Source organism: Labrus mixtus, chromosome 5 (genome assembly GCF_963584025.1).
Source record: "Labrus mixtus chromosome 5, fLabMix1.1, whole genome shotgun sequence".
In the NCBI taxonomy this organism is placed as follows: domain Eukaryota; kingdom Metazoa; phylum Chordata; class Actinopteri; order Labriformes; family Labridae; genus Labrus; species Labrus mixtus.
Window position 1 is genome coordinate 22092313 of NC_083616.1, and position 26892 is coordinate 22119204.

Consider the following 26892-nt stretch of genomic DNA (forward strand, 5'->3'; position numbering starts at 1 on the left):
TTCTTAATGGAAATAACACTTATAATAATATTATATATATAATAATAATAATAATAATAATAATAATAATAATAATTACTAACAGCCTACTGAGTGTTTGGACCTGCGCTTACTTTTGATATAGTTTTTATTCCAGTCCACAAAACCAACTTGATTGTTACAGATCAATCAATTATCTTAAACACTCATTGTGATTATAAGAGCACTGAAACAGTGACGTTGAGTATGAGAATATGTTTTTCATAACATATGAAACACATGGGAGGATAAGACAATTTCTTTAGCTTAATAGATCTTTATTTGACTTTATATCTTCTGCATTCTCATCCAAAAGGCATGAAGATAGAAAAGGGGAAAGGAAAATGGGCCATGATTATAAATATACAAAGAGAGGCAAAGTCTTTACAATCAGTAACATTACAGAGAGGCTAAAGCCATATGAACATGGGGCACAGCACTTTGGATAACTAAATTCATTAACTTTCACCAAAAGCTGCATTAGACAAAGGCTACATGGTAGTTAACACTCAACTTCATGCAACTGCCCAACATTCAAGCTTTGTCTATAACTTTTAGTTCATACAGGCGGATTGATGTGCATATCTTCCCTCTTCGTTTGGCAATGCTGAGTATGCAAAACTCAGCCCAGAGTGTTTCCAAAAGCAGAGGTAACTGCAAAATATACACTGTGTAAACCATGTCTATACAGTCACCACAGTTCAATACAAGACGAGTACCATGCCACGGGTCAAACTAATCTGACTGGTCCATTAAAAAGAGAAGCACAGTAGTACAGTCAAGTACAAGATGACAGATTAGGCCACATCGGTCAGAACTGAAACCGGTCGACTTCAGCTACTTCAAGTATCAAATCACATTCCAAACCCCATCTAAAAACCGACAGCTTTATATACCCACATTCATAAATAATAATACAAATCATCGAGAGATTGGCACAAGCTCATAATGAGTATTTACTGAACGTGCAGGCAAACAAGAGTCTCTAAGTGCACACAAGTCATGATGCTAGAGCGATGGAATAATAACATAAAATAAAATATAAACATTGGCTTTGAAATCAAATAAATAAGGCATAAAACAACTAATACAAGGAAAATACAGTTCTTAAGGAAACAAGACGCTAAAGCAAACTAAAATGTCCAACATCCAACAATCAGCAGAAACAAAAGCCACAATCTTTTAATCATGAGATCAGCAAAGGCACACACACAAACTTGTGCATGCACACACAAACCATGTACCAGCCAATACAAGCACATGCTCAGGCACACACAATTAGTATGGGATCTGGTTTTGGTAATACTGGAGCATGTCATAGGTTTTACTCCTGTAAGACAAAATAAAGACACGTGTTAGAAATGTTTTTGTAGGGACAAATCTACACAAGAAGATGGTTTGAGGTTTCATTCTGACCTGTTGCTGAGGAAGCAGTTCTGAATGACTTTGATGATGAAGGAAGCTGCATCTTTCTCGCTCAAACCAGGATTAAATCGTTGCCTAGGTGTAATGGAAAGACATCATGAAGTACCTGCCATTCAACCTGCTTATGATCATTGAGTTGAGCACAAACACACAGACACATTCTGACATCTTACTCACTTGAGCAGTTTGATGGTCTGTCCTCTGAAACAGGGGAGCCCAGTGTCCAGCATGAGTGTAACTAAAGAAACCACTCCGTCCATGTAGGGCCTGATTTAAAAACAAACAAAAAAAGACAACTCATCTTTATATCACATGTTGGCCATCTTTAGGTGTAGAAAACATTTGCTTTAGGATTTCTGCACTCTCACCTGACAGCCAGGTATCCCCTCACACACATCTCCATGAACCATTTGAAGGGAGTCGCCTCCATCTTCCCGCCCATGATCATCACCATCTCATCAGTTAGCTTGATGTCCGGCTCCCAGCCGAGGTTCCCACCAGGAGAACTTTCAAACATGAACCCGAAGTCTGGAAACACACATATTTTAAGATATGAACTTATCTTGTGAAAGGGTTGAAAAAAACTTTAGAAGGAATGCTGGTGGTTGCAAGGGTTATTAATAACAACATGGTCTCAAAAATGGACTGAAATGCTTTTATATCTTGTTTTTTTCCATGATCGTTGATCCAAAACATTAATAAAACTATCTGTCTGTCTTCAAACTTATAAGAGAATGCAGATGAAATTGATGAGTTAAAAAATGTATCAAGAAACTTTTTAAGCCTCGGGTCTAGTGCAGCTCTTAATTACATTTTTTAAATAACTTTAACACCCGATACACACCGATGTGGATGAGGTGGCCCTGGCTGTCCAGCATGATGTTGCCGTTGTGTCGGTCTTTAATCTGCAGCAAGAAGAGCAGCAAGCTGTAGGCAGCCATGCTGCGGATGAAGTTGTACCGCGCCTGAAAAGAGAAGTGTTAGAACAAGTTTCAGATTAAACTACAAGTGATTACAATACTTAAGCACTGAGAAGATTTATTCACATTTACAGCTGTAAATGAATCAGTGTTGCTTGTATTTTGCGTTTACCTTCTGGAAAGCTAGTGTGGATTCATCTCCGTACTGGTTTCTGAAATAGTCGTACATGCCAAAGTCTGTCTGTCGGCCCAGCTGGTCACGAGACTTGCAGTCTGGGATGCACTCGATCACTCCACACTTTTAGTGCAACATCAGAAACGAGGAGATTGACAAGTGTTTTGATTACAGGATAAGTTCATCATACAGTTTAGAACATCGTGGTGGAAATATAAGTTTTATTTTTTGCACGTACTCCAGGAGCTGTGGCTACCACCCTGTAAGGAAACACGTAGAGATCCAGACCCACAAGCTGGAAGATGTTCTTAAACAGGCTGATGATCTGAAGAGCCAGCATGTCCTGTGAACACAAAGAAAAGGCGAGGGAGTTTAGGTATATATATATATATTATATTACATAAGATATTATTGAATGAATTGGTTAAGCAGTCTAGTTAGGGAAAGGTGAGGAGTTTTGAACATAGACCTGTCGACAGTCATCTCCCACTTTGAAGATGGCCGCCTGCCAGCAGATTCTCTTTGCCTCCTCTTCACTTTTCTCTTCATCTACAGAATCTGAGCGACACTGCATACCTGAGAAGATATGAAAGACACACGGTTTGCCTGTGCATATATTTGAGTAGAAAAATATCTATGTTAGGTTTATTTAACGTGCGCTGTACCTTCTTTTTCCAGCTCACTGACTCCACACCTCCTGACTTTAAACTTGGCCAGGTAAGGAGCCTTGGCAGCGCTGCAAAAGACATCGTTTGATGTGGTAAAATGTCACATTTCTTTATAGTATGTTTGATTACTGTTACAAGCATTACAAAAGATTGTTTTTAGGCCCACCTCTGCATGGGGGTCCCAGACTTGTAGTCTATATCCAGAACTATGGCCTCTGGGTTACTGGGCAGATAACAGCCGGGTTGGACTTTGATCTGTGACATGGTTTCCAGGCAGGCCCTCTTCCTCTCCTCCCCTTTGGGAAAAGGTCTGATAAAGACAAACATTAATCAGCTTGAGCTCAGAGTTTCCACATTTTCAAGAATCAGTGTGTGTTTGTAAATATTTTTATTGTGTTTTTTTTTCTTATTCTAGCTGTTATTGTATTGCTGCAAAGCGACCTCGGTCCCTTCTATATTAAAGAATATATAAATTGTGAAGCATGCATGGGTATCTCACTGAATGACTTCAGACCACAGGTGACAGTCGGGCTCTGCTGTTATTCACAGAGGGGAGTCACTGGGGTAACAGAGAGTCAAACCAGGGGATGGAGAAGTTTCCCCCCTGGACAGTTGTAATTATCATTGTAATGAGGGCTGAGGGGATCTTTGCCTGCCTCCTGTGGACTAACAGAACACTCTTGATAAGAGGCAGCATTAATGGGACCTGTCAGAAAGATGCTCCTCAGCTTCAGAGCGTTTACACTGAGAGACAAGTGATCTGTGGAGGAATACACAACACAGGACAGCATCTTCCAGAACAACAACATGAAACGAACAACAAAAGGGATTTGGAGAGTAGCTCACAAAACATGGAACAAAACATGGAAGCTTAGGGGAAAATTAGTTTACATTTCAAAAGCAGCTGACAGATAACCTAGAGGGTTCTGTTTCACAGTAATGTTAAAGTTTGGGTCAACTTTGAGGCCTCCGGCAAAGATAAGTTCAAAACTATTACTCATGGTGAGAGGTGTGTGTGGGGAGTGAGGGGTTGAAAATATTTTCTGCCAAAGGGGGGACCCAACAAAAAAAATGTTTGGGAACCACTGACTTGAAAAACAGTAGCAAATATAAATCAATTGTATTCAATCAATCAATGGTAATGTTGGGAAAGGTGCAGCAGGAATGTAAAAAATGTTTAAAAAAAAGACCCTCCTGTTATCAAAAGAGTCAGATGAAATGGCAGTGCTCATACTTGATTATGGCTGACACGTTGATGATCTTGTTGAAGAATTCAAACTCCCTCTGATAGAAATCTTTGGCCGGGCCGGACAGAGAGCCAGTGATCTCCTCCACCATCTGCTCCAGCAGCTCACCTATGTCAGCTGCACCGAGAGAAGAACACAGTATTATGCACTTCAGTGCCAAAGTCTTGTGGAGTGAATGAGTCCAAAAGAGAGGGTGAAAAATTAATCTCACGGTCTTTCTGATTTCCTTCCTCGTCCAGGAATATGTTGGTCTTCATGTTCCAGATAAACTGGTGAGCCAGAAGCTGAGACTTCTGAGCAGCCCACAGGATGTACTCCCTCACATAACCCATCTATACCGAGATCAACACAACACATCATTTAACCATCTGACGACCTGTGGGCTTTCAACGCACTGACTGACTCATAAAACCTGATATTTACCTTATCGTAACGAAGGGCTTGGACAATTTGTGGAATGTAAAACAAAATGGCATCCTGAAAACAATGGAAAAAATATTAGAATTAATATATTATGGTGAAATCATATACAGCGGTTTCTCACAAATAAAGAGGGCAGTCCCTGACTCATCAGTGATGAGGTCCATCAGCGCCCTATTTCAGCGAGCAGACTCAACAAATTGTGAGAATCTCAATCTCCAGTTTGATTGAGCCTGAGCGGCGAAATTCTGAGTTTCTGGTTCTAGAGCCGACGATTTGAGTTTGTTCAATCCACTCTGAGAAGGTTCAGTCAAAGTTCAAGAAGAAAAGCTTCTTTCGACGAGATAAGGTTGACAGACTCAGTTACCATAGTAACTGACTCAGAGCTAAAGTTGCCTCTCTGTCTGGATTGGGCTTGAGTTATCCCTCATTCTCGGGTTTGAGTTACAACTCAGGCTTAACAAATTCATACTTTTCATTAATCCACCTTTAGGAAAAATCCATTAGGCACATTAGAGTGAATTATATCATTTAACAAACTCAGATGTGACGGTGTCTAATACTGTATGCTACTTAACAGCTCATCATGTACATTGTGCTGTATGTGAGAACTTACAGGAGGAAAGGACCTGAGCACTTTGACTCCGTACTGAGCTGTGAGGGGGTGAGGAGGGTACAGGGAGGAGAAGTAGGATAGTCCAGTTGGGGGATCCGCTGGGGCCCAGCACAGGATGTGACTCAGCTCCGGAGAGTCAGCATCGATTGTGTGCCATGTTACCAGGAACTGAGGAGACGCAAAGAGAGAGAGAGAGAGAGAGAGAGAGAGAGAGAAGAGAACGACATATTTGTAACATCATGTAAGAAAGTCAACATCAGAACTGGGTTATGATCTTTTCTGAGTGCAACATGCAACACAAGATTAATGATTCCATATCCAAACGTGACAGAAATCTGATGCAGGGTTCTGACCCCGAGCCTGCTAGTGTGCTAACTAGCCCCCAGAGGATGGTGTGTTTATTAATCGTTAATGTGACAGGAATAAACAACTATGAAATCTCAAGGAGGATCATTTGCTAAATTATGAAGCTTCATGGGAAGGCCATGCTCTGCCTCCCCTGCTTCTTCTTCAGACAGATAGGAGGCTCATTAAGAGTTCAGTCAGGTGGAACTAAACAGAGAGGAGTGGAGGAGGCTGGAGGGAAAGAGATGACTTCAATAACACACCAACAAGTGATGAAACATACAGCCTCATGACAGCACAGCACTGAGAGACAAACAGTTTGTTTCTGTTTATCTCGTGTCCTGACAAAACAAACCACTTAAAAGTTTTAATGAGAACATCTTGCACACTTAGAATCAAAGAAAGTCAAAAGAGATTCATGACCCCACACATTATCTGGCCCATGTGGATGACTGTATTTATATATATGTTGGCATGAAGATTGTAATAGCCGTATATAAAGGTAAGTCAACTGCAAAATGAAGTCCTGAAAAAGTTCCAACAGGTGTTATATTACATATAAAAACATAGAAGGCAGAAAAAATGCAAAGAAAAGAAAAGATTAAAGAGTCCAGTGGGAAGACAGTGAAGCAGCTTAGGAAGTAGCTAAACTATCGGCTATGGAGTTTAAGACACATGGAATTAAAGGGGTCTTTTTGGGTTGCATTACGGAAGGTCCTATATCATGTCAAGCTGCTTTGACGTCCACTCAAAACCAAACGAGTGATCCTAAACTTACTTACCTAAAGTTTGTCCCTCTCCCCCTGATTTTATAATAATCTACAATCAATACATAAGAATAAAACCCCCACAAATGACTCCAAAATAACAGCGGTCTGTTTGTGTTGGCAGAGGGACGGCCTCACCTTCACTGCTTCTGGAACATCACATACAGAAGCCGGGTCCATTCTCACAAGGCGGGTCACCTCAGACACAATAGCCTCTGTGTTTTTAAATCTGAAAAAGAAATACAAAAGTGGATATGTAATGCCCAATGAATGACTTTATCTGTTCAGAGTAACTGTTATTGTCTCGACATGAACTTGCATATATGTTCTTAAAGATAATTTTATGTCCTTAAAGCCCACATGCCATTTTCTTTTTTTTTTTGGGGGGGGGGGGGGGGGGGATTATGACTTGTGTTTCAGCAAAGAAAAAAAAGCCATTATTTGTGTATAGAAGATTTGCGCTGTAAATTGTAATGTGAGAAAGATTAAAGGGTATTCATAGCTTTCACGTGACGTCACACTCTTATAGAACCGCGCACCTGGAGGGCAAGAAAGGCTCTCTACCACTGTACGCTACTGAGAAGTTACTGGTCTCAGTTGCCCCCTACGTGTTTTTTTTTATCTGTTTAATTTTTATTTTTTTCAAATTAAATACAGGTGTTGTTTAATATGATACACTAACCGACAAGGAGACGAGCCCGAGTTTTGCTTCTACAAAATTTAATCCGAGAAAAAAAAACAGAAAGGAGGACGTTTGTGGATTAATGCTGACCCTCCGCGTCCCCTGTGAGCTGGGACATCGGACTTCTCCTCATCCTGACATTAATTATAGTGTTGACTAATTCCAAATGCCCTAATTAGCACTCACCGATGCTTGAATGATGAGGAATGTCTTGCCCTTCACTTTTCAAACAGCAGCATTATCGACCCAGACCGATCAATAACACATAAAGCTGCCAGTATGTTTGTAGACTTTTCATCCTACAGCGATGTAAGGAGAGGGATTCTCCTCTAAATATCAGCAAGATCACTGAAGTTACGTTCTGGTGTTACGGTTAAAAGAGTGACCATGTTAACTGATGACTTTCAGACAAGCGCGACTGAAAGTGTTTTAGCAAATGCCTCTTTGTTCAGTTTTTGTATTATCATAATGTCAAAATTACTTATGAGATATGTTTTTATGAAAGCCAAACAAATAGGCTTTCGTTAGGACACGTAACGTGCGACAACCAGACTCACTCGGCTGACAGTCACCAGTTAACATGGTAACTCTTTTAACCGTAACACCGGCACGGACTTTGCCGTTTCTAGCGATATAAATAGTGTTCGGTGTACTGTTATAGTATCGCAAGTGCCCCAAACTCAAAGTTTATCTTATTATCTTAGTTTTGCTATGGTTTCCAGGTGATGTAAACATGTGACATTTAAAAATTCACTTACCTGATTTTTTTTGGGACACTATCATAGGTTTTTTTTTTTAAATGTCACATTGTTTCAGGAAAACTGTCACACTTTCAGCAGAAAATGATGAATACTGGGGTGTAGTACTTTATGTCTCTCTGTGTACCTGGCAGGCAGCTGCAGAGCAAGGTAAGGTGCGATGCTCCAGGCCAGGTTGACATTGTCCTTCCACTGTTTTTCTGTGAGACTGATGTATTTGGACCTCCAATTAGCTATACTGGTCTCCACTGATTGTTCAGTAGAAATGACGAGCTCTTGAGCGGACAGCGGGTTGTACCAGATGGTCAGACGTTCAATCTCACTGGCCTGGTGAGATGAAGGGAATAGAACTCATCAGAACAGAACAACATGTGGAAATAAAAAAAAAAAAGATGTGAGGTTCATTTTTCATATTTATTAATGTTCATGTTTTTACCAGTAAAGCCAGTAATAGAGTTCGGCGTTTCATGTAGTACTTGTGCAGCTGAGAGCCTCTGTTGCTTTTTTTAGAGAGTCCTGAAACAGAAACAACAGATCACTGCTACATATGACAGGAAAATACTGAAGATCCATTACATCTATGAATAAGGAGCAGAGTAAAGCTATAATTAAGTGTAAGCATTGAGAACATTTTACCTGATTTCTTGGATATGGTGGACATCCCAGAGGACAGAGGGTATGTGTTAATCCATCCCTGAGCCACCTGCTGCCTTTGGCCCACTGCCGCATCGAGACTGCTCCGACTATCTGTCACTGCCATTACAGACAGGCTGTTCACAGACATGTCCTGAGGATCTACACAAAAACACACCTGTAATCTGTCCTATTGATAAATACAATTCAAATGTAAACTCCTAAAACAGATCGTTAGAGAATATTTGTGAACTACTCCTAGTTGGTTGCCAGAGTCTTTCACGCAAACACAAAAGCTAGGTGGTATAACTGCTACACTTTCCTCAGGTAGGTCATGTTGAAACGTGTAAACACAATCTTGCAAACTTTACATTATTTAGCAACGGTTAATGCATTATTATATTCTAGATTAAAAACTTTCTTCGGTATTGGGATTATTACAGATGTCTTAGTGTATGCCATAAAATAAAGAAAACCATCTAAAGATCTAGAGGATGGAAACTCTGCTATAGGACACTTAGAAATAGAAAAAAACAATATTTCTAATTGATACAAAAAGTGTGAGGTGCCAGGCTGTGTGGTATTGCTACTTGTCATCATTACTGATACTTTACTACACAGCTCTCTCAGTCCTGTACCTGGAGGAACCAGCTGGCTTGCAGCCAGATACTTCTTGTCCGACTGCAGGCTGGCATAAAACTTGATCATGATGCTGATGTCTTCTCTGAGCCTCTTATCTGTCTGAGTGGGAAATTTGGGAGCAACACTACACAAAAAAGAGATGGCAAACGAGTGAGTTGACAGATAGAAAATTATAAAATCATACCCAAGTCGAGTTTTAATATTAGCAATGGAAGCAGATTAGAAATGTTGTACCTGAAGTAGTCAAAGGCTGTGGAATAGATCTTCTCTCGAAGCACATTTCTGATGGTGGCATTTGTCACAACATCAGCATGCAGAAGAGTGAGACCCAGAGTCAGCAGCCTGAAATAAAGAGTAGTGATTAAAAAAACAGTGTTATCAGGTTTGGGTTTCATTAGTTCTCACAGCTGATTATCATAGCATATAGTGTTCAGTGATGATACGGGATGAAGTACCTGAATCTTGGTCCAATAGCAGCAACATGTCGGTTGAGACTGCTTTTGGGTCCTCCGACACTCAGAGACAGAGATCTTTGCAAAATGGTGGCAAAAATCTCCACCTGGTCAGCGCTGCTGTACTTGGCTATCTCAAACCTCTGCACCAGAAACTGAGGGGGGGGGGGGGGGGGGGGGGGGGGGCAGAAAAGAGGTGTAAGTAATTTCAACCCTTAAGGAAGTTTAGAGTTAAAAGACAGCTTGAGTTACAAAAGTAAAGAAAATCACATTCTTTTAATATTTAGCTGATATAATAATTTATAACAACTTAATACTCAGTATAAGTGGGCAAAAGAGAAGACAAAAAATTGGTATTTGTCACTGACTGACCTCTATCCAGAGAAAGTGAGGGATGACGTCAGGAGCACAAGGTGCACATTGACTCTCCTCTGAGACAGCCAGAGGTCCGGCCTCAACCTTAGTCTCTGAAAACAAACCCATCTTCTTCTCTACTGTCATCTGCCAAGCTCCTGCCATCTCACGCATAAACTAGGCAGATGGAAAAAGAACATGAGAGTTAATTTATTACTATTTAAAAGAAATGCGCATTGATTTACATAATTCACATGATATTAAGAAAAGTGATAGATAAACACACAGGCACTTCCACCCCGTTGTGTGCAGCCAGGAGCCACTCCCAGCAGGCGATCGCAGTTTCCATTCCGTGTTCTGTAAACATCTTCAGAGGAGACCAACACAGATGGTGGAGGAGCAGAGGATCACAGTCTGAACGAAGAAAAAATAGAAAATGATCAGAACTAAACTTTTACATGATTGGCCATCATTTCTGTATCCAAATGAAATGAGGAATCCTGCTCACTTTTGGTAGTAATTAGCAGGGCAGCCATCTTGAACATGGACTGGGTGAAGGCCTCCGGGTTTTTCTTGTCCAGAGCGCTGGTCATCTGAAGGATTATCAGTTTGTTGAGGTCTGACTGGCTGTGAGTTGCCTCTGAGAACTGGATCATGCCTGCCACCTGAGCAGCACATAAACAGACAGGTATGAATTACTCTTCTCGATGCAGAAAGTCTGGCGAGCTCCATCACTGTCAGGAAATGTCTTCACCTCTCCGGTGTAGCGGTTACGCAGGTTGAGTGACGCCATGAAGTTGGAGTAGTCCTTCTTCACACATTCTGGTCTCTCTGTCAACTGGGTGGTCTGATGAAAAACAGAGTGTAGGGGCAACTTAGGGCCACACAGTCGCTGGCTGGGAAGGTTACATAGCTGTTCTGTAACAGTTCTGGTTATACTTAAGGCCTCATGCCTGAGCACCTGTCTCACTGTATAAAGTGTTCAGACCAACCTGAGGGTAAGCAGCCTATGGTTGGCCACATGGTGGAGGACAGCCCCAGCATAACCCGTTAGCCAAATGGGCAACCAGCCAACAAACCCACCAATCCATTGCAGGTAAGTAACCAGGTAACCAGCAAATCCGCAAACCAGCCAAGCAACCAGGTAGGTAGTTCGGTGCAGTTTAATAAAGACAAAATACAACAAATGAAGCAAATGAAAAGACAGATAAAGCAGAATGCAAGCCAAGGAACACACAAGAATATGTAGAGCAAGCAAAAAAATATCACAAAGACTATTAAGCAAGCACATATAGACGTACAGAACTGTTAACAACTTAACAGCTACACCCAGACGCTCAGAGTTTATAAAGCTACAGAATACACACAGAATTAAGCACAACAAATAGTCATGACTATCAGTGTTAACAAAATTGCAAAAGCTTTAAAAAAATAAATCTAATGGCCATATTTAAAAACTGAAAAACTCTTTATTGTTCGACACAATTTTAATAAGCACAAATCAAAAGGCCTCAGCGACCAGTAGTGTAAAATTGATTTTGGATGAAAAGTTTGAGGACAGTCACTGATGTTACAAAGCGCTGTTTCTTCTTCTTTATCCTTAAAAAGTGACAGGGCATCACCTCCATTATTCAGGATCCTCAAAGCCTCTGAAGAGTTTAGAGCTACCCTTTAAATAAATCTTTGTTATACTGTGAAAATGACACTGAAGCCTTTTGTTGTGTCAACTACATATTCATACCAACAATAAAATATTCTTAGGGACATGAACTGAAAATCTGCCAAAAGGTTCGGTGTGCAAACTCCGAGGGATATCAACATGTTTGTTGGACTCACGCCTAGTGTAGTACTCTGTCTGTTGTAGCCTGCAAAGTGCAGTATGCTCTCTGTAGCCATGGCCAGGCCTGTGTGCTGAGACAGTCCTGACACCCAGTTCTGATGCTTGTTTAAGTATTCCTGAACAAGAAAGAAGAGAGAAGAGAGGAAATATGAGTCAGTAATGGTACACCAATTATAAATATACTCTGAAGCCAAATGATCAAATGGTAAGTTGTTATTTATGAGTAATTTTAGTCAAAGAATTGTTTCTTAACTCTATAAACACAACCAGACTGTAATATACTTTTTACAACTTACTTTATTGATAGCTGTATTGTCTCTTTAAATTAAAAAGGAAGCAGTCAATATTTGAAAAACTAACTTTAATGCTTTATCTGAGTTTGTGTTGTTTGTGTGTCTGCAGCTCCGTATTTCTGTTAATCTATCTGATGCTGAAGAAGAGTTTCCTGCTCCCAGGAAACAATAAGATAAAGAGTTGTACCTGTAGGTGGGACTTTGTGACTGAAGGGGCCCATTTCATTGCCTCTTTCAGGATCTCACCACAGCGAGCAGCAAAGTCCTTCACTATGCTCTACAAGAGGATGAAGAAACAGTTTGATTACTTATGTGATACCATTTATCAAATACAAAAGGGCTTGTAAACGATCAATTTAAATCAAAATTAAAACACAAACTGCTGGGACAAAGTAGACCTCCTCTTACATATCCCTCTGATACAATTTAAGTTTAGTTTGTTAAACAAATGGTGTGATAAAAACCTCCCATTAACTTCCATCACACAGGATTCATTACTTAATGAACAGAATAAACAATCCTAAAAGGACAACTGAACAAGAAATAGCTTCTTGATGTCTTTCAAACCAGTGTTATGCTGCTCTCTAGTGGTCAAAAGTGTAACACAATCCAACTCACCTCTCGGGCCTCATATGTGTCAGGTACTGTGATCCTGTACGGGGTGTCTGGAATATCATAGTAAGGCTGATCCTTATGGATGTCCTAAATATAAAGGAACAACATCTGTTGAAACTGAAGCTCACAGTCACACCCATGTTATAACCGGTTAGCCTTTTGTAACAACCCAAACAAGTAAAAATAATTGAACTTAGCTTTAATTCCACACCTAACACTTTTTTTATTTGATGTTGAATTTAAGCTGCCGTATTTCATTTCACACCTCTTGATGTTATTTATAGGGATATAAACCGTTAACCTGGTGCTGTGCTCTTCACACCAGCTCTCGTACTTACAGCACTTAGTGAGAGTGAGAGTGTCTGCAAGATGTCTAACATTGTCTTCAACACACGGCCGCTCCAAAGCAGATGGGGAAATCTGTTAAAAGGTAAAAACCCATGAGGAAAATAAATATATATATATATCTATATGATAATTATGTAAAAACCTGTAGGCAGGCAAGGCTCTTAAACCATTACTACTCACGTCTCAGCCAAACCAGAAAGGTATTTATCCGCCACTCTGCGGATCCTCTTGTGTGTGTGGTTAAAGTTGATCAGTAAGAACTGGGCATGTCGCTCCAGTTCTTCCTCATGCTCTTTGGTCTTGGGCTGAAAAACATGAGAAACATGCTGTCACTGTCAGTGATGAATGACATATACTGCCATCAATACATTCAGGCCTCTGTAATTGTGTATCATTTCCATAGAAACCAAAGTACCTACCTTTTCTGCCATCATCTGGAGGAAGACATCAAACACCTTATCACCAACACATATGATGCACTGCATCATGCCTGCAAAGATAAGAACAGGAATTTGACAAAAGTAAATACATAGCAGGGGGGAAATACTGAATGCAACAATGAAATAAATAAATTCCTTACCGGACTTGTCTTTCTGGATGGCTTTGTCTTCAAAGTACCTAAACATGACCTGGAATCTGTCAGGATCATTGGATCGTAGCATCCTGAAAGTGTGCAACATCAGAGAGAGATTACAAATCCTCATAGTCTGACATCACATTATGTAAGAAGTATCCAGACTCATCAGTGAAATGGAGCTGACCTCATGTATTCTAGTCTGTAGACTGAGAGCAGGTATGTGGACATGGCGAAGTCAAGCTTGTTAATGAGGGCAGATCCTTCAGGAGTAGGGTCCAGGAGGTTGCTGATGGTTAGCCGGAGCTCACTCAACTCAGCCTGGAGGACACGTAGGGACAGTTTAAAAGTAAATTTAAAAACATTTTTGTTTTATCATATAATGTAACCACCTCACTTCAAGAAATAAAATCCATATGAGCTCTGTACCGGTGTGACCGTATCATTTTTCAAAGCTGAGTTGTACTGTAGCTCAGAGCGCAGAGGTTCTCCGCTGGGGAAGGTGAGTAGAGGAGACGTGGTGGCGATCTCACAAACTCCTTCATACCACTCCTCTGGCCAAAGCCCTGAATGGACAAAATATATATTCAGATATTCAGATAGCCACAGGACTACGAATGATACCTGTTGGGATGCTAAAATCTCTAATTTGGATCAAGTTTGAAGACCTTTGAAAAAAACTGTTGTCATGTTTGTGGTTAAACTTGATACTGATAAAAGCTAACCCAACCATCTATCATGTTTAATTATTACAAAAATACAATGTATTCCTCATTGGGTAGGAATTGAATCTTCCTAATCAGTTAAAAGTACATTCACCACCTTCTAACAGCAACTTAATGACACTTCTCTCTTTTGATAGCTTAAGGAAACATGGCTGAGAAAATGGGACGCATGCCCTTCAAATGAAGTTAGAGGTCATTCTGATGTTTTAACATTTTTCTTTTTTGGAAAGTTATTGGCTATTTATTATTTTCTTTTTTTTTTTACAAAACCTACATTTAAATATCAGCTCCAACGTTTACTATGACTGAATGACTGAAAACCTTTATTGCCACTAGGGGGGTTTGCCTTGCACAGTGAGCAAACACAATACAAACAGACATATACAGGACAGCACATAAAAACAAAACCATTCAACAATTTAACAAATTAAAACACATCATTGGTATACATGCAATTTACTGACATCAGTTTTTAGTTTGCTCACCTGATCCTTCCACAGCAAAACCCATGACCACAGAGTACAACCAGAAATCCCTGAACAGCTTCTGGAGACGCGGTTTGGCCTCCTTGATTGGTGGAAGCCTTCTGGTCAACTGGGAGTTACAAAAATGGACAAATAAAGTGGATTAAAGACAGAGATAATGCAAATTATCACATTCTATTTAAAAGGGATCTCAAAGGAGATTGAGACATTTTGGAGAGATATTTTTATGCTGAAAGTTTAAATGTTATCTGAGTTGTTCCGACACACAATACAATAAATACATGATAAAAACAACCAGCTGCAGAATATCTCTCAGACCTGTTTAAGTTCATGAAATCTGAGTCTTCTTAACAAACAAGTTGAATTGTGAGGAGTTAAAAGGTTTTAGTCAGGCACAGCACCTTTTGCTCTGTTTGATCTGGTCTATTTGTTCAGGAAGAGCCCACATCAAAGTTCACTTTTGCATTCAATTCTTTGCTCTTCTGTCCTATAAACAGCAGCAGCACAGCACTTCCCACCAGCACACAGTTCAGGTAAGACATTTTACTGACAGGGACTGCCATAAAGGACATTTATATCCAAAACTTTTCTATGTTTAGACAGTGAAGACATGGATTTATGACATGGATTTATTGGAATGTAATTTTTTCTAATCTACTTTAGTATCGATCTGATTTTTAATTATATACTAATATGAATTTGCTCTGCCTAAGCCTTCAGTATGTGGGTCATCGCTGTCATCTCTTTGGCCTGTCTGCTGGTCAGTCCGTCTCTAGCCGGGATCAAAGACCTCGAGTCTCACTTCACTGACCCTCAGCCGGACCCCAGAGGCTTTGAAGGGGGGGCCGTGGATATAGAGGCCATCCCGTTGGAGTTCCACAAAGAAAACACGGTCACTAAAGATCTGGTTTTTGACGGTTTTGATGATGACGATTATCTTGATTTCGATAAGATCCTGGCTGCTGGCAATGATGACTACATGTGAGTGTTAAAGTTTGTTCTCCTTCTGTTGGATTATATGAAAAATAAAAGATTGTGAGAAGAAGCTGAGGTGTAAAGTCAGAAAAGATAAATGACTTGTTTATAGTTGGTCTAACAGAGGTTACTCTCATCATAAACTTAGAGTTTCCCTAATAGCTAGAAATACTTAAATGTAAAAAAAAACTGTATTTAAGCACTGATCTTAAAATGTGCAAAAATAAACAGTTATTTTTTATTTAGCAAATCACCAAAAAAAATGTTAATTTCTCCTTTAACTTGCTGGATAATGAGTTTATGATTTTTTTCCAGTGAGGGGGATGAGATAGATGACATCCCCACACCAGCTCCAGACATCGACATTTTTGCCGAACCCTCCGACCCAAAGATTCGTCGGGCCAGACTCTTAAGGCTGTTCCATGGTCGTTCTCGCCTCCAGCGTCTCAATGTCGTTAACGCCCATTTTGGTTTCAACCTCTATCGAAGTCTTCGCAACGACGTCAACCAGACTGATAACATCCTGCTGGCACCTGCTGGGATCTCTATCGCCATGGGGATGATGTCTTTAGGAGCCGCATCAGGAACCCACGATCAGATCTACCAAGCTCTGGGATTCGCTGAGTTTGTCAATGCGAGCCATCACTATGACAACACCACAGTGCACAAGCTGTTCAGGAAGACAATACACAGGCTCTTCAGGAGGAATTTTGGCTACACACTGCGCTCTGTGAATGATGTCTACGTTAAGAAGAATGTCACAGTGAAGGATACTTTCCGTGCAGAGACAAAAAAGTTTTATTACGCAGAGCCGCAGTCAGTGGACTTCAGGGACCCTGCTTTCCTGAACAAAGCCAACCGTCGCATCCTGAAGCTCACCAAAGGGTTAATCAAGGAACCACTGAAGAGTGTAGACCCTAATATGGTGCTGATGCTGCTCAACTACCTGTACTTCAAAGGTAAGTGAAAACACTGACCGCCACCTACTGTCAAATCATTCAAAGATAGCAATCAAAAAGTGAACATACAACTCCTATCTGAGTCTGAACCTTATTTGTTTGTATTTTCAGGAACATGGGAACAAAAGTTCCCCAAAGAAATGACTCACTATCGCAACTTCAGAGTTAATGAAAAGACAACTGTCCGTGTGCCAATGATGACCAATAAGGGGAACTATCTAACTGCGGCGGACCATGAACTGGAGTGTGACATCCTACAGGTGGGCGGCCAACACTGATTTAAAACTTAACCTGCAGAGCGCCACACTTTTTAACATACCCTGGTAAACCTAGCGATAGAATATTAAGCTGAGTTGAATAACAATAATGTTTTGTATTTTCAGCTCCCATACACAGGAAACATCAGCATGCTCATCGCTTTGCCAAGGAAGATGGCTGACATGAGGAACTTGGAACAGGAGATCTCTCCCACTGTTGTCAACAAATGGCTTAAAAATATGACAAACAGGTGCAGACAGTCTTATAACAATATAGTACAGTGAATATTTAAAAAAAAAAAATGCAAATATGCAAATCTGGTATAAATGACAAACAAGAAACAAAACTTTCCTCTGGCTCTCTTTAGGACTCGAGAGGTGGTGATGCCTCGGTTTAAACTGGAGCAGAACTATGACTTGATTCCGAATTTGAAAGAGATGGGCCTCACTGACCTGTTCGAAGAGACCGGAGATTTCTCTGGAATGACCTCTGAAAAAGTTGCCATGAATTATGTGAGTAATGTTAAATAAATTATAATTTCACTTAGAGAGCTTTAGTGACAAAACCTAAATATTCAGTCACCTGGACACTTGACCACCTGTAAACAATCATCCTTACAAAAATAATAAGCCTTCTGATCTCTCCTGCAGCTGAAGCACCAGGGAACCATCACTGTGAATGAGGAGGGCACAGAGGCTGCAGCTCTGACCCAGATGGGCTTCATGCCCCTCTCCTCCCAGATGCACTTCACTGTGGACCACCCCTTCCTCTTCCTGATCTACGAGCACCGCACAGACTGCCTTGTGTTCATGGGCCGGGTTGCCGATCCTTCACAGAGCTAAACTTTACTAAAAAACCCCTTCTGAACAGCAAAATTATCCTTAACAATCTAATAGTTAGTAGATGTCAATAATGGCCAAAATATTCTGCTAATCAGCTGCAGTGATTGTTTTGATAAAAGCCGGGTACTTCTAGAAGTACAATATGTACGTGTAACATCAAGTAATGAGTCTGTAGGTTTTTGTAGTGTCTTATTCAACATCAAAAATTCTTAGAGAGACAGGAAATATGTGGAGCGAGAGTGGGGGATGACATGAACCAAACAGCGTCATGACCGGGAGTCGAACCTGCGACCAGTGCAACGAGGACTGTTGCCTCTGTACACGAGACGCCTGCTCTACCAAATGAGAAAAAAAACAACGCTCCACTTTGAGCCCTCTAACAACATTCAACAGGAAACCGGTGACACAGATTTTTGTACTGCAGCTAACAATAATTAACTAACAGTATTTGTTGTTAGAGTTCAACACTAACAACTGAGGCACTGGAAATCTCATGTAGATCATTTAACAGTGCTCTAAGTAGGAACTATTACTATACTAAAGATAACACAAATTCTTATTTTAAATGATTGGCAATGTTCTCTGTCTGAGCAGCAGTTTGTGCAGACGTCACATACTCACCACAGCAATCACTGGGATGAGGACTCCAAGATTTCCAGCACTGCTTGATGACTACAGGAGATAAGAAGCCATTACTAATTAAGCCACGCTGTTAAGAATTTCCTGTTTTGTTTAAATGTTGATGCATTAAAGCACATACCTTCAGCGCGGGTCCCTTGTCCGAGGCCCTTTCACTTGCTCGCTTTCCTTCCAGGCCAAGCTGTACAAACAGTTCTAAGAGGTTTACCATCAGTTCGTCCACCAGTTGCTCCCCCTGCAGGTTTGCTGCGATGTTAGCCAGAGCGTTTATCACTGCCAGGGAGCAGTGTCTGGGGGAAACAGTACAGAAAGAGAAAAAGTTAAACACATTTATACCCAATGAAGATAAACGTTTACATGACCCGCAAGATATTTTTTTTACTGTAGATATCAACAGAACACGTTAATCAAATACAAACCAGGTGAACATATATATATATATGTAGTACAAGAATAGTCTACAACTATCAACCACTTAGTAGCAGTGAGAAAAAAGCAACATAAATCAATGCTACATTTCCTGCTTCCACATGACACCCTGGTTCACTGGGTGATTTTGTGCTGCGGGTAAAAGCAGATGCTGACCTGTAGCCATGATCTCTGTAGTCTTTGGTGGCTGAATAGACCACTGAACTGGCCTTCACACTGATCTGCTGGAACAGGTTCCACACCTCTTGATAGATGTATTGCTATCGGACAGCAAACAGTTAGACAAAAATAAAGACAGTCAAACAGAGTTGCGAAGGCATCAAAGACTTACTCATTATAACATTTATAATTTTCTTATTAACATGAATAACATGCACATCTAAAAGATCTCTATGAGAACTGAGGATTTTGTAAGTGATTTGTATCTTCTATAGAAAGTCTGATCCTTTTTCAGTCCTTTGCTAATTGTAACCTTTTGCTTTCTGGGTGTACTGGCTGTCAAAAAACACCCCATTACACTCCAGTGGGTTGTAAACTAGGCTGCTGAAAACCTATTCTTAATGCACTCTGCACTGAGCCAGTGAACACCAGCCAGCAGGTTTCCAATAATTACAGCGTGTCAATCCTTCTGGGTAAGAAAAACAACATAACATTGCAGCTGTTTAAACAACTGTAAAAAAAAAGAAAGTCTTATTTAATACCACACACATCAAAATGTTTCATTACACCAATGGTTAACACTTTTAGATGTTTGCCTGATGATTCTGCGTTCCTATAATAAATACCCATTTACTCGTAAATGTACAATCAGTCAAAACGCTCTTAAAATGTGAACTCACATTTCCTGTAATGACCATGCAGCCAAGCTGGTCGATGATGAGAACGTCCAGCTGTGAAGTTGGCTGGCAGAACTTTTGTTGAAGGATTTGTAGGATGTGCTCCATCACTTTAGGAGTGTCTCTCAGGGCCACCGCGATGTGGCCCAGGGCTCGAATTGTGTGATCTGGGATCAGATGTGCATCTCTGCAAGAGAGACACATTTTAAGAGAAGCTGTTTATCAGTGTCCAGATCTTGAAAATGTTCAAGTTGGACACAAGGCACATCTATTTCATAGTTCAACAATCAATGCTGCTCACTTGTCATTCTCCTGTGAGATGTAGAGACGGTTGGACAGACTGGCAAGAAAGGCTTCCACTATCACATGATCCATGGTCAGACCAGCTTTAAGACATCTGAGGGATGAGAAACACACAGAGATGAACAACTAAAGTTTGTTTAAGCACATTGAAGATGTTCTTTCGTAAACACATGCTGTGACAGATGTTTGAACCTGACCTGCAAATGTTGTCGATGGAAATGTCTCTGAGCTGCTCATACATGGACGGCTGATCTCTCCTGTTTGGCAAGACACTGAAGGTGGACTGAGAGTGCTCATTGGTAACATTTATCCTTATATCTCCTGTGGCTGCAAGCAAAAAGAAAAGAGGGCAAATTAAATAAAAACACAGAGCTTAAAATATATTATATTTGTGAACAAAGGTTTGAATTAAGCAGGAACATAACATAAACAATGTTATCTTCTATAATGTAACAACCTTTGAGCTTACTGCTCTGACTACTACTGCAGTGAGCAGCACAGTAAAATCAGTAACCTCAACTGAATTTCCAATAGCCTGTATGCTCATCCATAAAAACACTGGAAGGATCAATAGAGAATGACAGCCTGTTGATGACAATGACGCACTTAATGATGCGTCTCTGTCAAAGTGTTTTCACCATAACACTGTTGTCCTATTTCCTTTAGCACGCATCGTGATGTACTTGAGATGAGGAGTTTTCTGCTAGATGCATATGATTTTGTTGTTTTTGATTCCATGGTAGACTCAATTTTAATTGATTTTATATAAAATATTCCAAAACTCTAGCTGTCTGCACATTAAATAAGAACAAATGTTTTTTTTCTGAAGTAATCTGAAGAACAACATACTGGACTTACTTGAGCCAGAGTAAAGTAATAAAAATAGTATTAGTATTCTACATTGAATACTATGCTGGAAGCTACTCAGCTTTACTAATACAGGACGTCAGAATATCAGAATGTTTTAAATGCTTTAAACAAGAAACATGAAAACACTTGTTACTGTCATCACATGAATGTGTGTGCATTGTAGTTTGGTTGTGTGATTTATAACTATGTGTAACTTATTATCATGCGTCTCATCTTGTTTGTAATCAGTCCTTGTGTCACTGTTTGAAATGGGACTTACAAAAGAGCGGCATATTAAATCAGACTTTACGATAATGTCTCTGGTACAATACATCAAATAGTGACAATGACTTCTAATATTGTGGATGGCAACAAAATCATAAATAATTATCTGTACCCGTGTTATACTGGCTGTGATACTTGTAGAGTTTTATAAGAACAGGGGAAGGAACCACCAGGAAATCCCTGAGAGAGGTTGTGGCTGAGTGAGCCACTACTGGAAACCTCTCACACAGACGCCCCAGGCCCTGAAAGAGGGGAGAATTCATTAATATCCAATGAATTACCAGGAAATACATTAGTTAATATTAGATTTATTTTGTCTAAATAAAGTGATCTAGTCTCTTTTTACTTTGTAGTTAAATACCTGTAGGCAGCAGATGAGCAGGGGCATGTGAGCAATGATGACTTTACTTGAGGTTTTCGACTGCAACTTCTCGGACAGTTTGGTGCACAGATTCTCTGCTCCTAATAAAAATACAGCAGAAGAGGAAAGTGATGCAACTAGAACAAAATAACACGTTCAAACCGCAGTATGATAATAGCATCTAAACACAGCTCACGCTCTGCTGCAATTGATTACCTTGCTCATCTTTGACGGCCCACACCATGAGGTCCACGCAGGCAGCGTTGGCTTGGCAACGGAGCTTGAGGGGGCTCTGTTCCCCCTGCAACCCCCCCGTATCATGAAGTACCCGCTGCAGCTCTGATTGACTGCTGCTAAACTGTTCCAGTACGAAGTCGTGAACCTCCCGCACAAATCCCTGCTGTAAGGCTGAGAAACATACAGTGATTTAAATTTGTATCATTATATTGGACTATATGTATACAACGATGTGTGGCTTTAATGCAAAAATAAAAAAGACACTTGAGATGCTTTACCTTTCATGTAGAAAAGTGTGTCACGCAGCATTTTGAACACGCACACATAGAGAGGGTCACTGAAGGTTTTGTAATAGAGGTTGATTCCAGGATTAGACTTGAAAGAGAAGAAAAGAAAGACGATAATTTCACTAATATTGGCATATATTAAACTTTAGATTTGCATTTTTTTTTTTTTTGTCACAGATGGTGGTCATATGGTTACCTCGATAACCTCCGTCATTGTGGCGTCCAGGGTTTTCAAAAAGGAGTCTGAAACAAACCTCTTCACCTGTTGAACCACACATAGCCTTTGGTAAAGGTGCAACATACAGTATGGGAGTAAAAAGAGCCAGAATGCAGTTCGATGCTTGGTGTTTTTCTGTACCATGTTAAGGAGCTGTCGTAGCAATTCAAGTGGCACCTCAACCTCATTTCCTCCTACTCCCAAGAACAGAGGAGACAATGAGAAACTGGAGCTGACTGTCGAGAAGTAGTAGTCAGGGTCCACTGTGCTGCTGTCTGGTTGGTAGGCACCTGAAATGTTAATGACAAGAAGAAACAACAAACATTTAAAGCATAGGACAAAATGTCAGTCAGGGTGCTGTGTGTGTGCCAAACGACAGCTGGGATCAGATCCAGGCCCCCCCGCCCCGCCATGACCCTGAACTGGACAAGTGGTGTAGATAATGAATGGATGGATGGATGGATGGATGGATCCTTTTTGATTCTGATACCAAAAACTGATGTAACAGTTTAAGATGTTCTAGGTAGTTGAAATGCTGTTTTTTTTTTTCATTCAAATAAATGACTCACCAAGAGAGGAAAACAGACTAACAATAAACAAATGTATAAATATGAGAAGGAGCACCAGAGTTGTCTTATGCAAGGTATGATCACTGTACAGCAAAAACCTCAAGCAAACAACAAGGCATAACGTTTATTGGACCCGTCTAAAGCGAGAATTCTGACAAATATAAACGGTAAGATATGAGTTACATGGTATATTATGTAATTTGACTGTACTGTTTGTCATTGTATAAAGAAAATTAAAACTTTTCGTCAATAAAACAGAATAATTGCAAACTTTTTGGCAGGAAAACTGTGCCATAATAAAGCTTAAGCGTAAAAAAGACCAGAAGCCATCCACTGTCAATAACTATTAATTTAGGACACAAAGAGCAGGTAAATGCTGCCCGAGGACGTTGATGTTAAATGAAGCTGATTGTTGAAAATGATATGCTTCAATGAGTTGACTGTTAACATTGGCAAATACCAATTATATTAAAGAAAATTGTGTTTTTAAAGTTTTACCTTCAAAGTAATGTTGGCCAGGGGCTGTAGGAGAACAGGGTGAGTGACCTCCTGGATCTGAAAACACCTACGACACGTACAAGTACAAAATATTTCTTTAAGCACTGGGAAAAACATAGAAAGAAGGCAAATTACAAATACACATTCTCCCTGGCTTTTTGTGAAATTAAATCACAAAGAGATTTCAGTCTGCAGACATTTTTAATTGTCCTAAATACACAACCATGCCACCATTTCTAAAAGTTGTATAAAACCTTGTACAGACCGGTACAGAAGCATCCAGGTTGGTGCCTGTGGATCTACGCAGACTGTCACTTTGGCACACTGTGAGCAGTGAGGATGGCAGAATGGAGCGAAAGTCATTGAAGGACCTGCGTCTCACTCCCTCTGTTTCCTCTGTGACGCAGCGAGCTGGGGGAGAATCTTTGGGGAATAACTTGGACAGCAGGGCTTCTTCTGTGTTGCTGTAGCGGCCAAATGCTCGAGTCATGCCCAGCAGAGTGGGCACAATATACCTGCACAGGTAAACTAGAGGCAAGAAAGAATCTGTGAAGCTTTTCGAAAAGTATTAATTTTTTAGTGTTTGCTTGTGTACCTTTGTCATGGTTATCAGGCGTTTGGCACATGTCCTGCAATGCCTGCAAGACCTCCATTAAAGTGTTCAAGATCTGGAGGGGGGAATCAGTGGAAACAATATCTTAGCTATTAAGTTCACTGCGCCCTTATAAAAGATTGATATATCATCACTCCTTTTTAATCTGACCTCTTCTCGTGAGTCTGGGTCCCTCTGAGCAACATCTGCCAGAAGAGTTACTAGACAATAGCTGAAGTTTTCTGCAACTGGGAGAAGATCTGAACAGAAAGAAAACACAAATGCTTACAGTTCAATGTCACTCTAAGTTTGTAGCAAGAAAAAAAAAGTGTAACAGTAAAAATGGCAATCAAACATTGAAAACTGTACAAGAAAACTTTACTCAGAATGAAATTCATAGTCTTTTTGTAATGTCATATCGGGCTTATACATTTGGCTGGCTTATGTTTTTCCTTCCGAGGGGAAACCAACATCTCATGGCATCTTATGGATGTTATCAATTCTTTCTCAAAATGTCAATATTCATATGAATTTGTATTGAAAACCAATAAGAACGGCCACTCACATTATTCAATTCAGTGATTTGAGGGAGTAAACAAAGGCCTCTGTAAAACAAAATGCCACTCTATAAGAGGATTGTTCTTACCCTTTCCTTTCTTGCCTGAGCTCTCTTCGATCCATTGGACCCGTGGTAGCCCTCTCAATAGGCTCAACAAGTAGGAAACAATTGTGTCTTTGTGCTGCCAGGGAAAAGCAAAGCATTACACCACAAACAAGTGCACATGCTGGCACAGAAAACCACTTTTGATTCCATTAAAATAACTTGTAAATCCAACAACAAAATGGTTTTCTATTCATTCTGACGCAGAATAAAATCTAGCTCAATGATAATAAGTCTGACATTTCTTTAATTGTAGGTGTGAAGCTATCATCTCCACATAATTAGATGACCGGGGAGCTTTTCACACGGTGTCTCAAAGTGATGAGGTTAGAGGCTTACATGGTCAGCTGCATGTCTAATCAGCAGCTTAATCAGATTATGAGAATAAGCGTATCATGGTGATATAGCCCTTTGAGAGGCTGGGACTGGGAGCAAAAGCTGACAAATAGTAACATAATAACGCTAATATTGTTTTTATGTAGAGCGCACTAATGTAATAATAATACCCTATTGTGCAGTGTTCCAGTCTAAAATCCACAACATAATCCTGCCTAAAGATTCAAACTTTGTTTCCTCAAAGAGATGGTGAAATGTGACCACCGTGTTGAAAAATCTGAACAGCTCAACTTTTTACTGACCACCACCCACCTGTAGGCCAGATTCCACCAGAAATACAGCCAGTGCAATAACAGCATCTCTGCGACGCACATCCAGAGTAAACACACCTCGGACTTCCACTGGACACATACATTGTAGCTTCTGGACCTGAAAGACCCAAAATCAGCAGTCTGTAGTTACAACTTTAAAAAACACACAACCATTTAATTGCATGTTCCATATTGAGTTTTGATCTTAGCTGGATAACTTCGGGGGAAAATTAAGACATTTTACAACTGGTTATGCACACACACATGACATCTATGCGTGTGCACACATATGCATACGTCTGTGCTCATACACTTTTTATGACTTGTATGTTTTATTAGTTTAGTTTAGATGTTTATAGCCATTTGCACAGGTACAGGACAGTACAGGTACATTGGAATTCTTGTGCGTTTCTCCCTGAGTCAGCTTCTACAAAAAAGTTAAAATTATATATAAAATAGAATAGCATTGTAAGAAAAAAAGAAAGAGTACAAAAAAGTAAAAATCAATAAGTTGTATTAACAGCTAAGCAAAGATATAATACAAAAAAAATAAAAATAACAAGGGGAACACTGTACAATGAAATGAAAATATAAATATGTTTTCTTATTGCACTTATTATCTCTCATAATTATTAATATTAATATTAATATTATAGCTTAACAGTGTCAATACAGGGAAATACAGTCAGCTCCAAATTAACACACACTGATCATGTTAGTAATTTACAGAGGCCTATATGCTTTAAAAAGTATCAATGACAATGTTTTGAAGTTTGTCCTGGTATGCTTTTTATTTGGCTGCTCCAGGTAAATATATATATTTGCCAAACGCAGCTCTTTCCAAACTGACTTATCTACAGATTGGCAAAAAAAAAATGTAATTTAAAAACTTGCAACAGATAAGTGACTGTCTTTTCTTCCTGAATAAAGCACACAGTGAACCCTGCAAACCTGTTCGACTGCAGTGCTGATCAAGCCTGACTACTCTGCCTGTGATGCAGTAAACAGGCACCACACAAGGAGCGATGACACTTTTTCCAGCATTTCCGTCTCTTCTTCTTCTTTAAAAAAAAAATACTCTATACAACATCCAGCAACCGTAATTCACAAATACAAACGTGAAAACACCCCTCAAATATTACCCTTACTGTCAACGTCACTAATCAAAATAAGCCACCGTCTGTGCGGAAGCGGAGCTACACCCTGAACTAAACTGTTGCTGAGCGATTCAAACGAAGCTTATTAATATAAAATTATCTGCCGGAGTCAAACTTCCTCACCTTTTCGACCGTAGCGGGACGGTGTGCAGCAAGAGAGCGGGCCAGTGACAGGACTGTGTTGAAGTAAAACCCTCTGGTACCACCTCCCATAACAGACATGTTTACCCCCCCTACATCAAACAAGCGAAATTCAGCGAGGACGGAGAAGATACAGGCAAACGGCGGC

The 26892-nt window shown here is 40.1% G+C and overlaps 2 protein-coding genes across 3 annotated transcripts; one reads left to right on the plus strand and one right to left on the minus strand.

Moving 5' to 3' along the window:
• Nucleotides 1-275: 275 nt before the first annotated feature.
• On the minus strand, nucleotides 276-26869 carry pi4kab (phosphatidylinositol 4-kinase, catalytic, alpha b). Of its 2 annotated transcripts, XM_061038572.1 has the most exons (55): nucleotides 26727-26869; nucleotides 25448-25564; nucleotides 24785-24878; nucleotides 24310-24398; nucleotides 24142-24214; nucleotides 23812-24074; nucleotides 23547-23613; nucleotides 22621-22769; nucleotides 22459-22524; nucleotides 22254-22350; nucleotides 21955-22146; nucleotides 21739-21839; nucleotides 21490-21619; nucleotides 20441-20570; nucleotides 20242-20337; nucleotides 19944-20127; nucleotides 19261-19364; nucleotides 18797-18965; nucleotides 18658-18708; nucleotides 15003-15111; nucleotides 14222-14358; nucleotides 13980-14113; nucleotides 13799-13881; nucleotides 13638-13708; nucleotides 13399-13523; nucleotides 13209-13290; nucleotides 12874-12957; nucleotides 12443-12532; nucleotides 11959-12078; nucleotides 11115-11129; nucleotides 10877-10969; nucleotides 10631-10787; nucleotides 10409-10536; nucleotides 10141-10299; nucleotides 9772-9923; nucleotides 9551-9658; nucleotides 9313-9440; nucleotides 8678-8836; nucleotides 8478-8557; nucleotides 8169-8368; nucleotides 6740-6830; nucleotides 5490-5657; nucleotides 4877-4930; nucleotides 4665-4785; nucleotides 4441-4570; nucleotides 3373-3516; nucleotides 3204-3274; nucleotides 3008-3114; nucleotides 2777-2881; nucleotides 2536-2661; nucleotides 2288-2408; nucleotides 1812-1971; nucleotides 1621-1710; nucleotides 1435-1518; nucleotides 276-1348 (listed from the first exon to the last, which is right to left on the minus strand). In XM_061038572.1, exons 1-55 carry the CDS (start codon nucleotides 26823-26825, stop codon nucleotides 1297-1299), a joined length of 6309 nt encoding a protein of 2102 aa, XP_060894555.1. In that variant the 5' UTR covers nucleotides 26826-26869; the 3' UTR covers nucleotides 276-1296. The 2 variants fall into 2 exon arrangements, with proteins under 2 accessions (XP_060894555.1, XP_060894556.1); XM_061038573.1 differs by lacking the exon at nucleotides 11115-11129.
• On the plus strand, nucleotides 15449-18807 carry serpind1 (serpin peptidase inhibitor, clade D (heparin cofactor), member 1). Its single transcript, XM_061038574.1, has 7 exons — nucleotides 15449-15535; nucleotides 15716-15983; nucleotides 16293-16936; nucleotides 17048-17196; nucleotides 17320-17444; nucleotides 17562-17706; nucleotides 17845-18807. The coding sequence occupies exons 2-7, from the start codon at nucleotides 15724-15726 to the stop codon at nucleotides 18034-18036; spliced, it is 1515 nt and encodes a 504-aa protein (XP_060894557.1). The 5' UTR covers nucleotides 15449-15535; nucleotides 15716-15723; the 3' UTR covers nucleotides 18037-18807.
• Nucleotides 26870-26892: the final 23 nt, after the last annotated feature.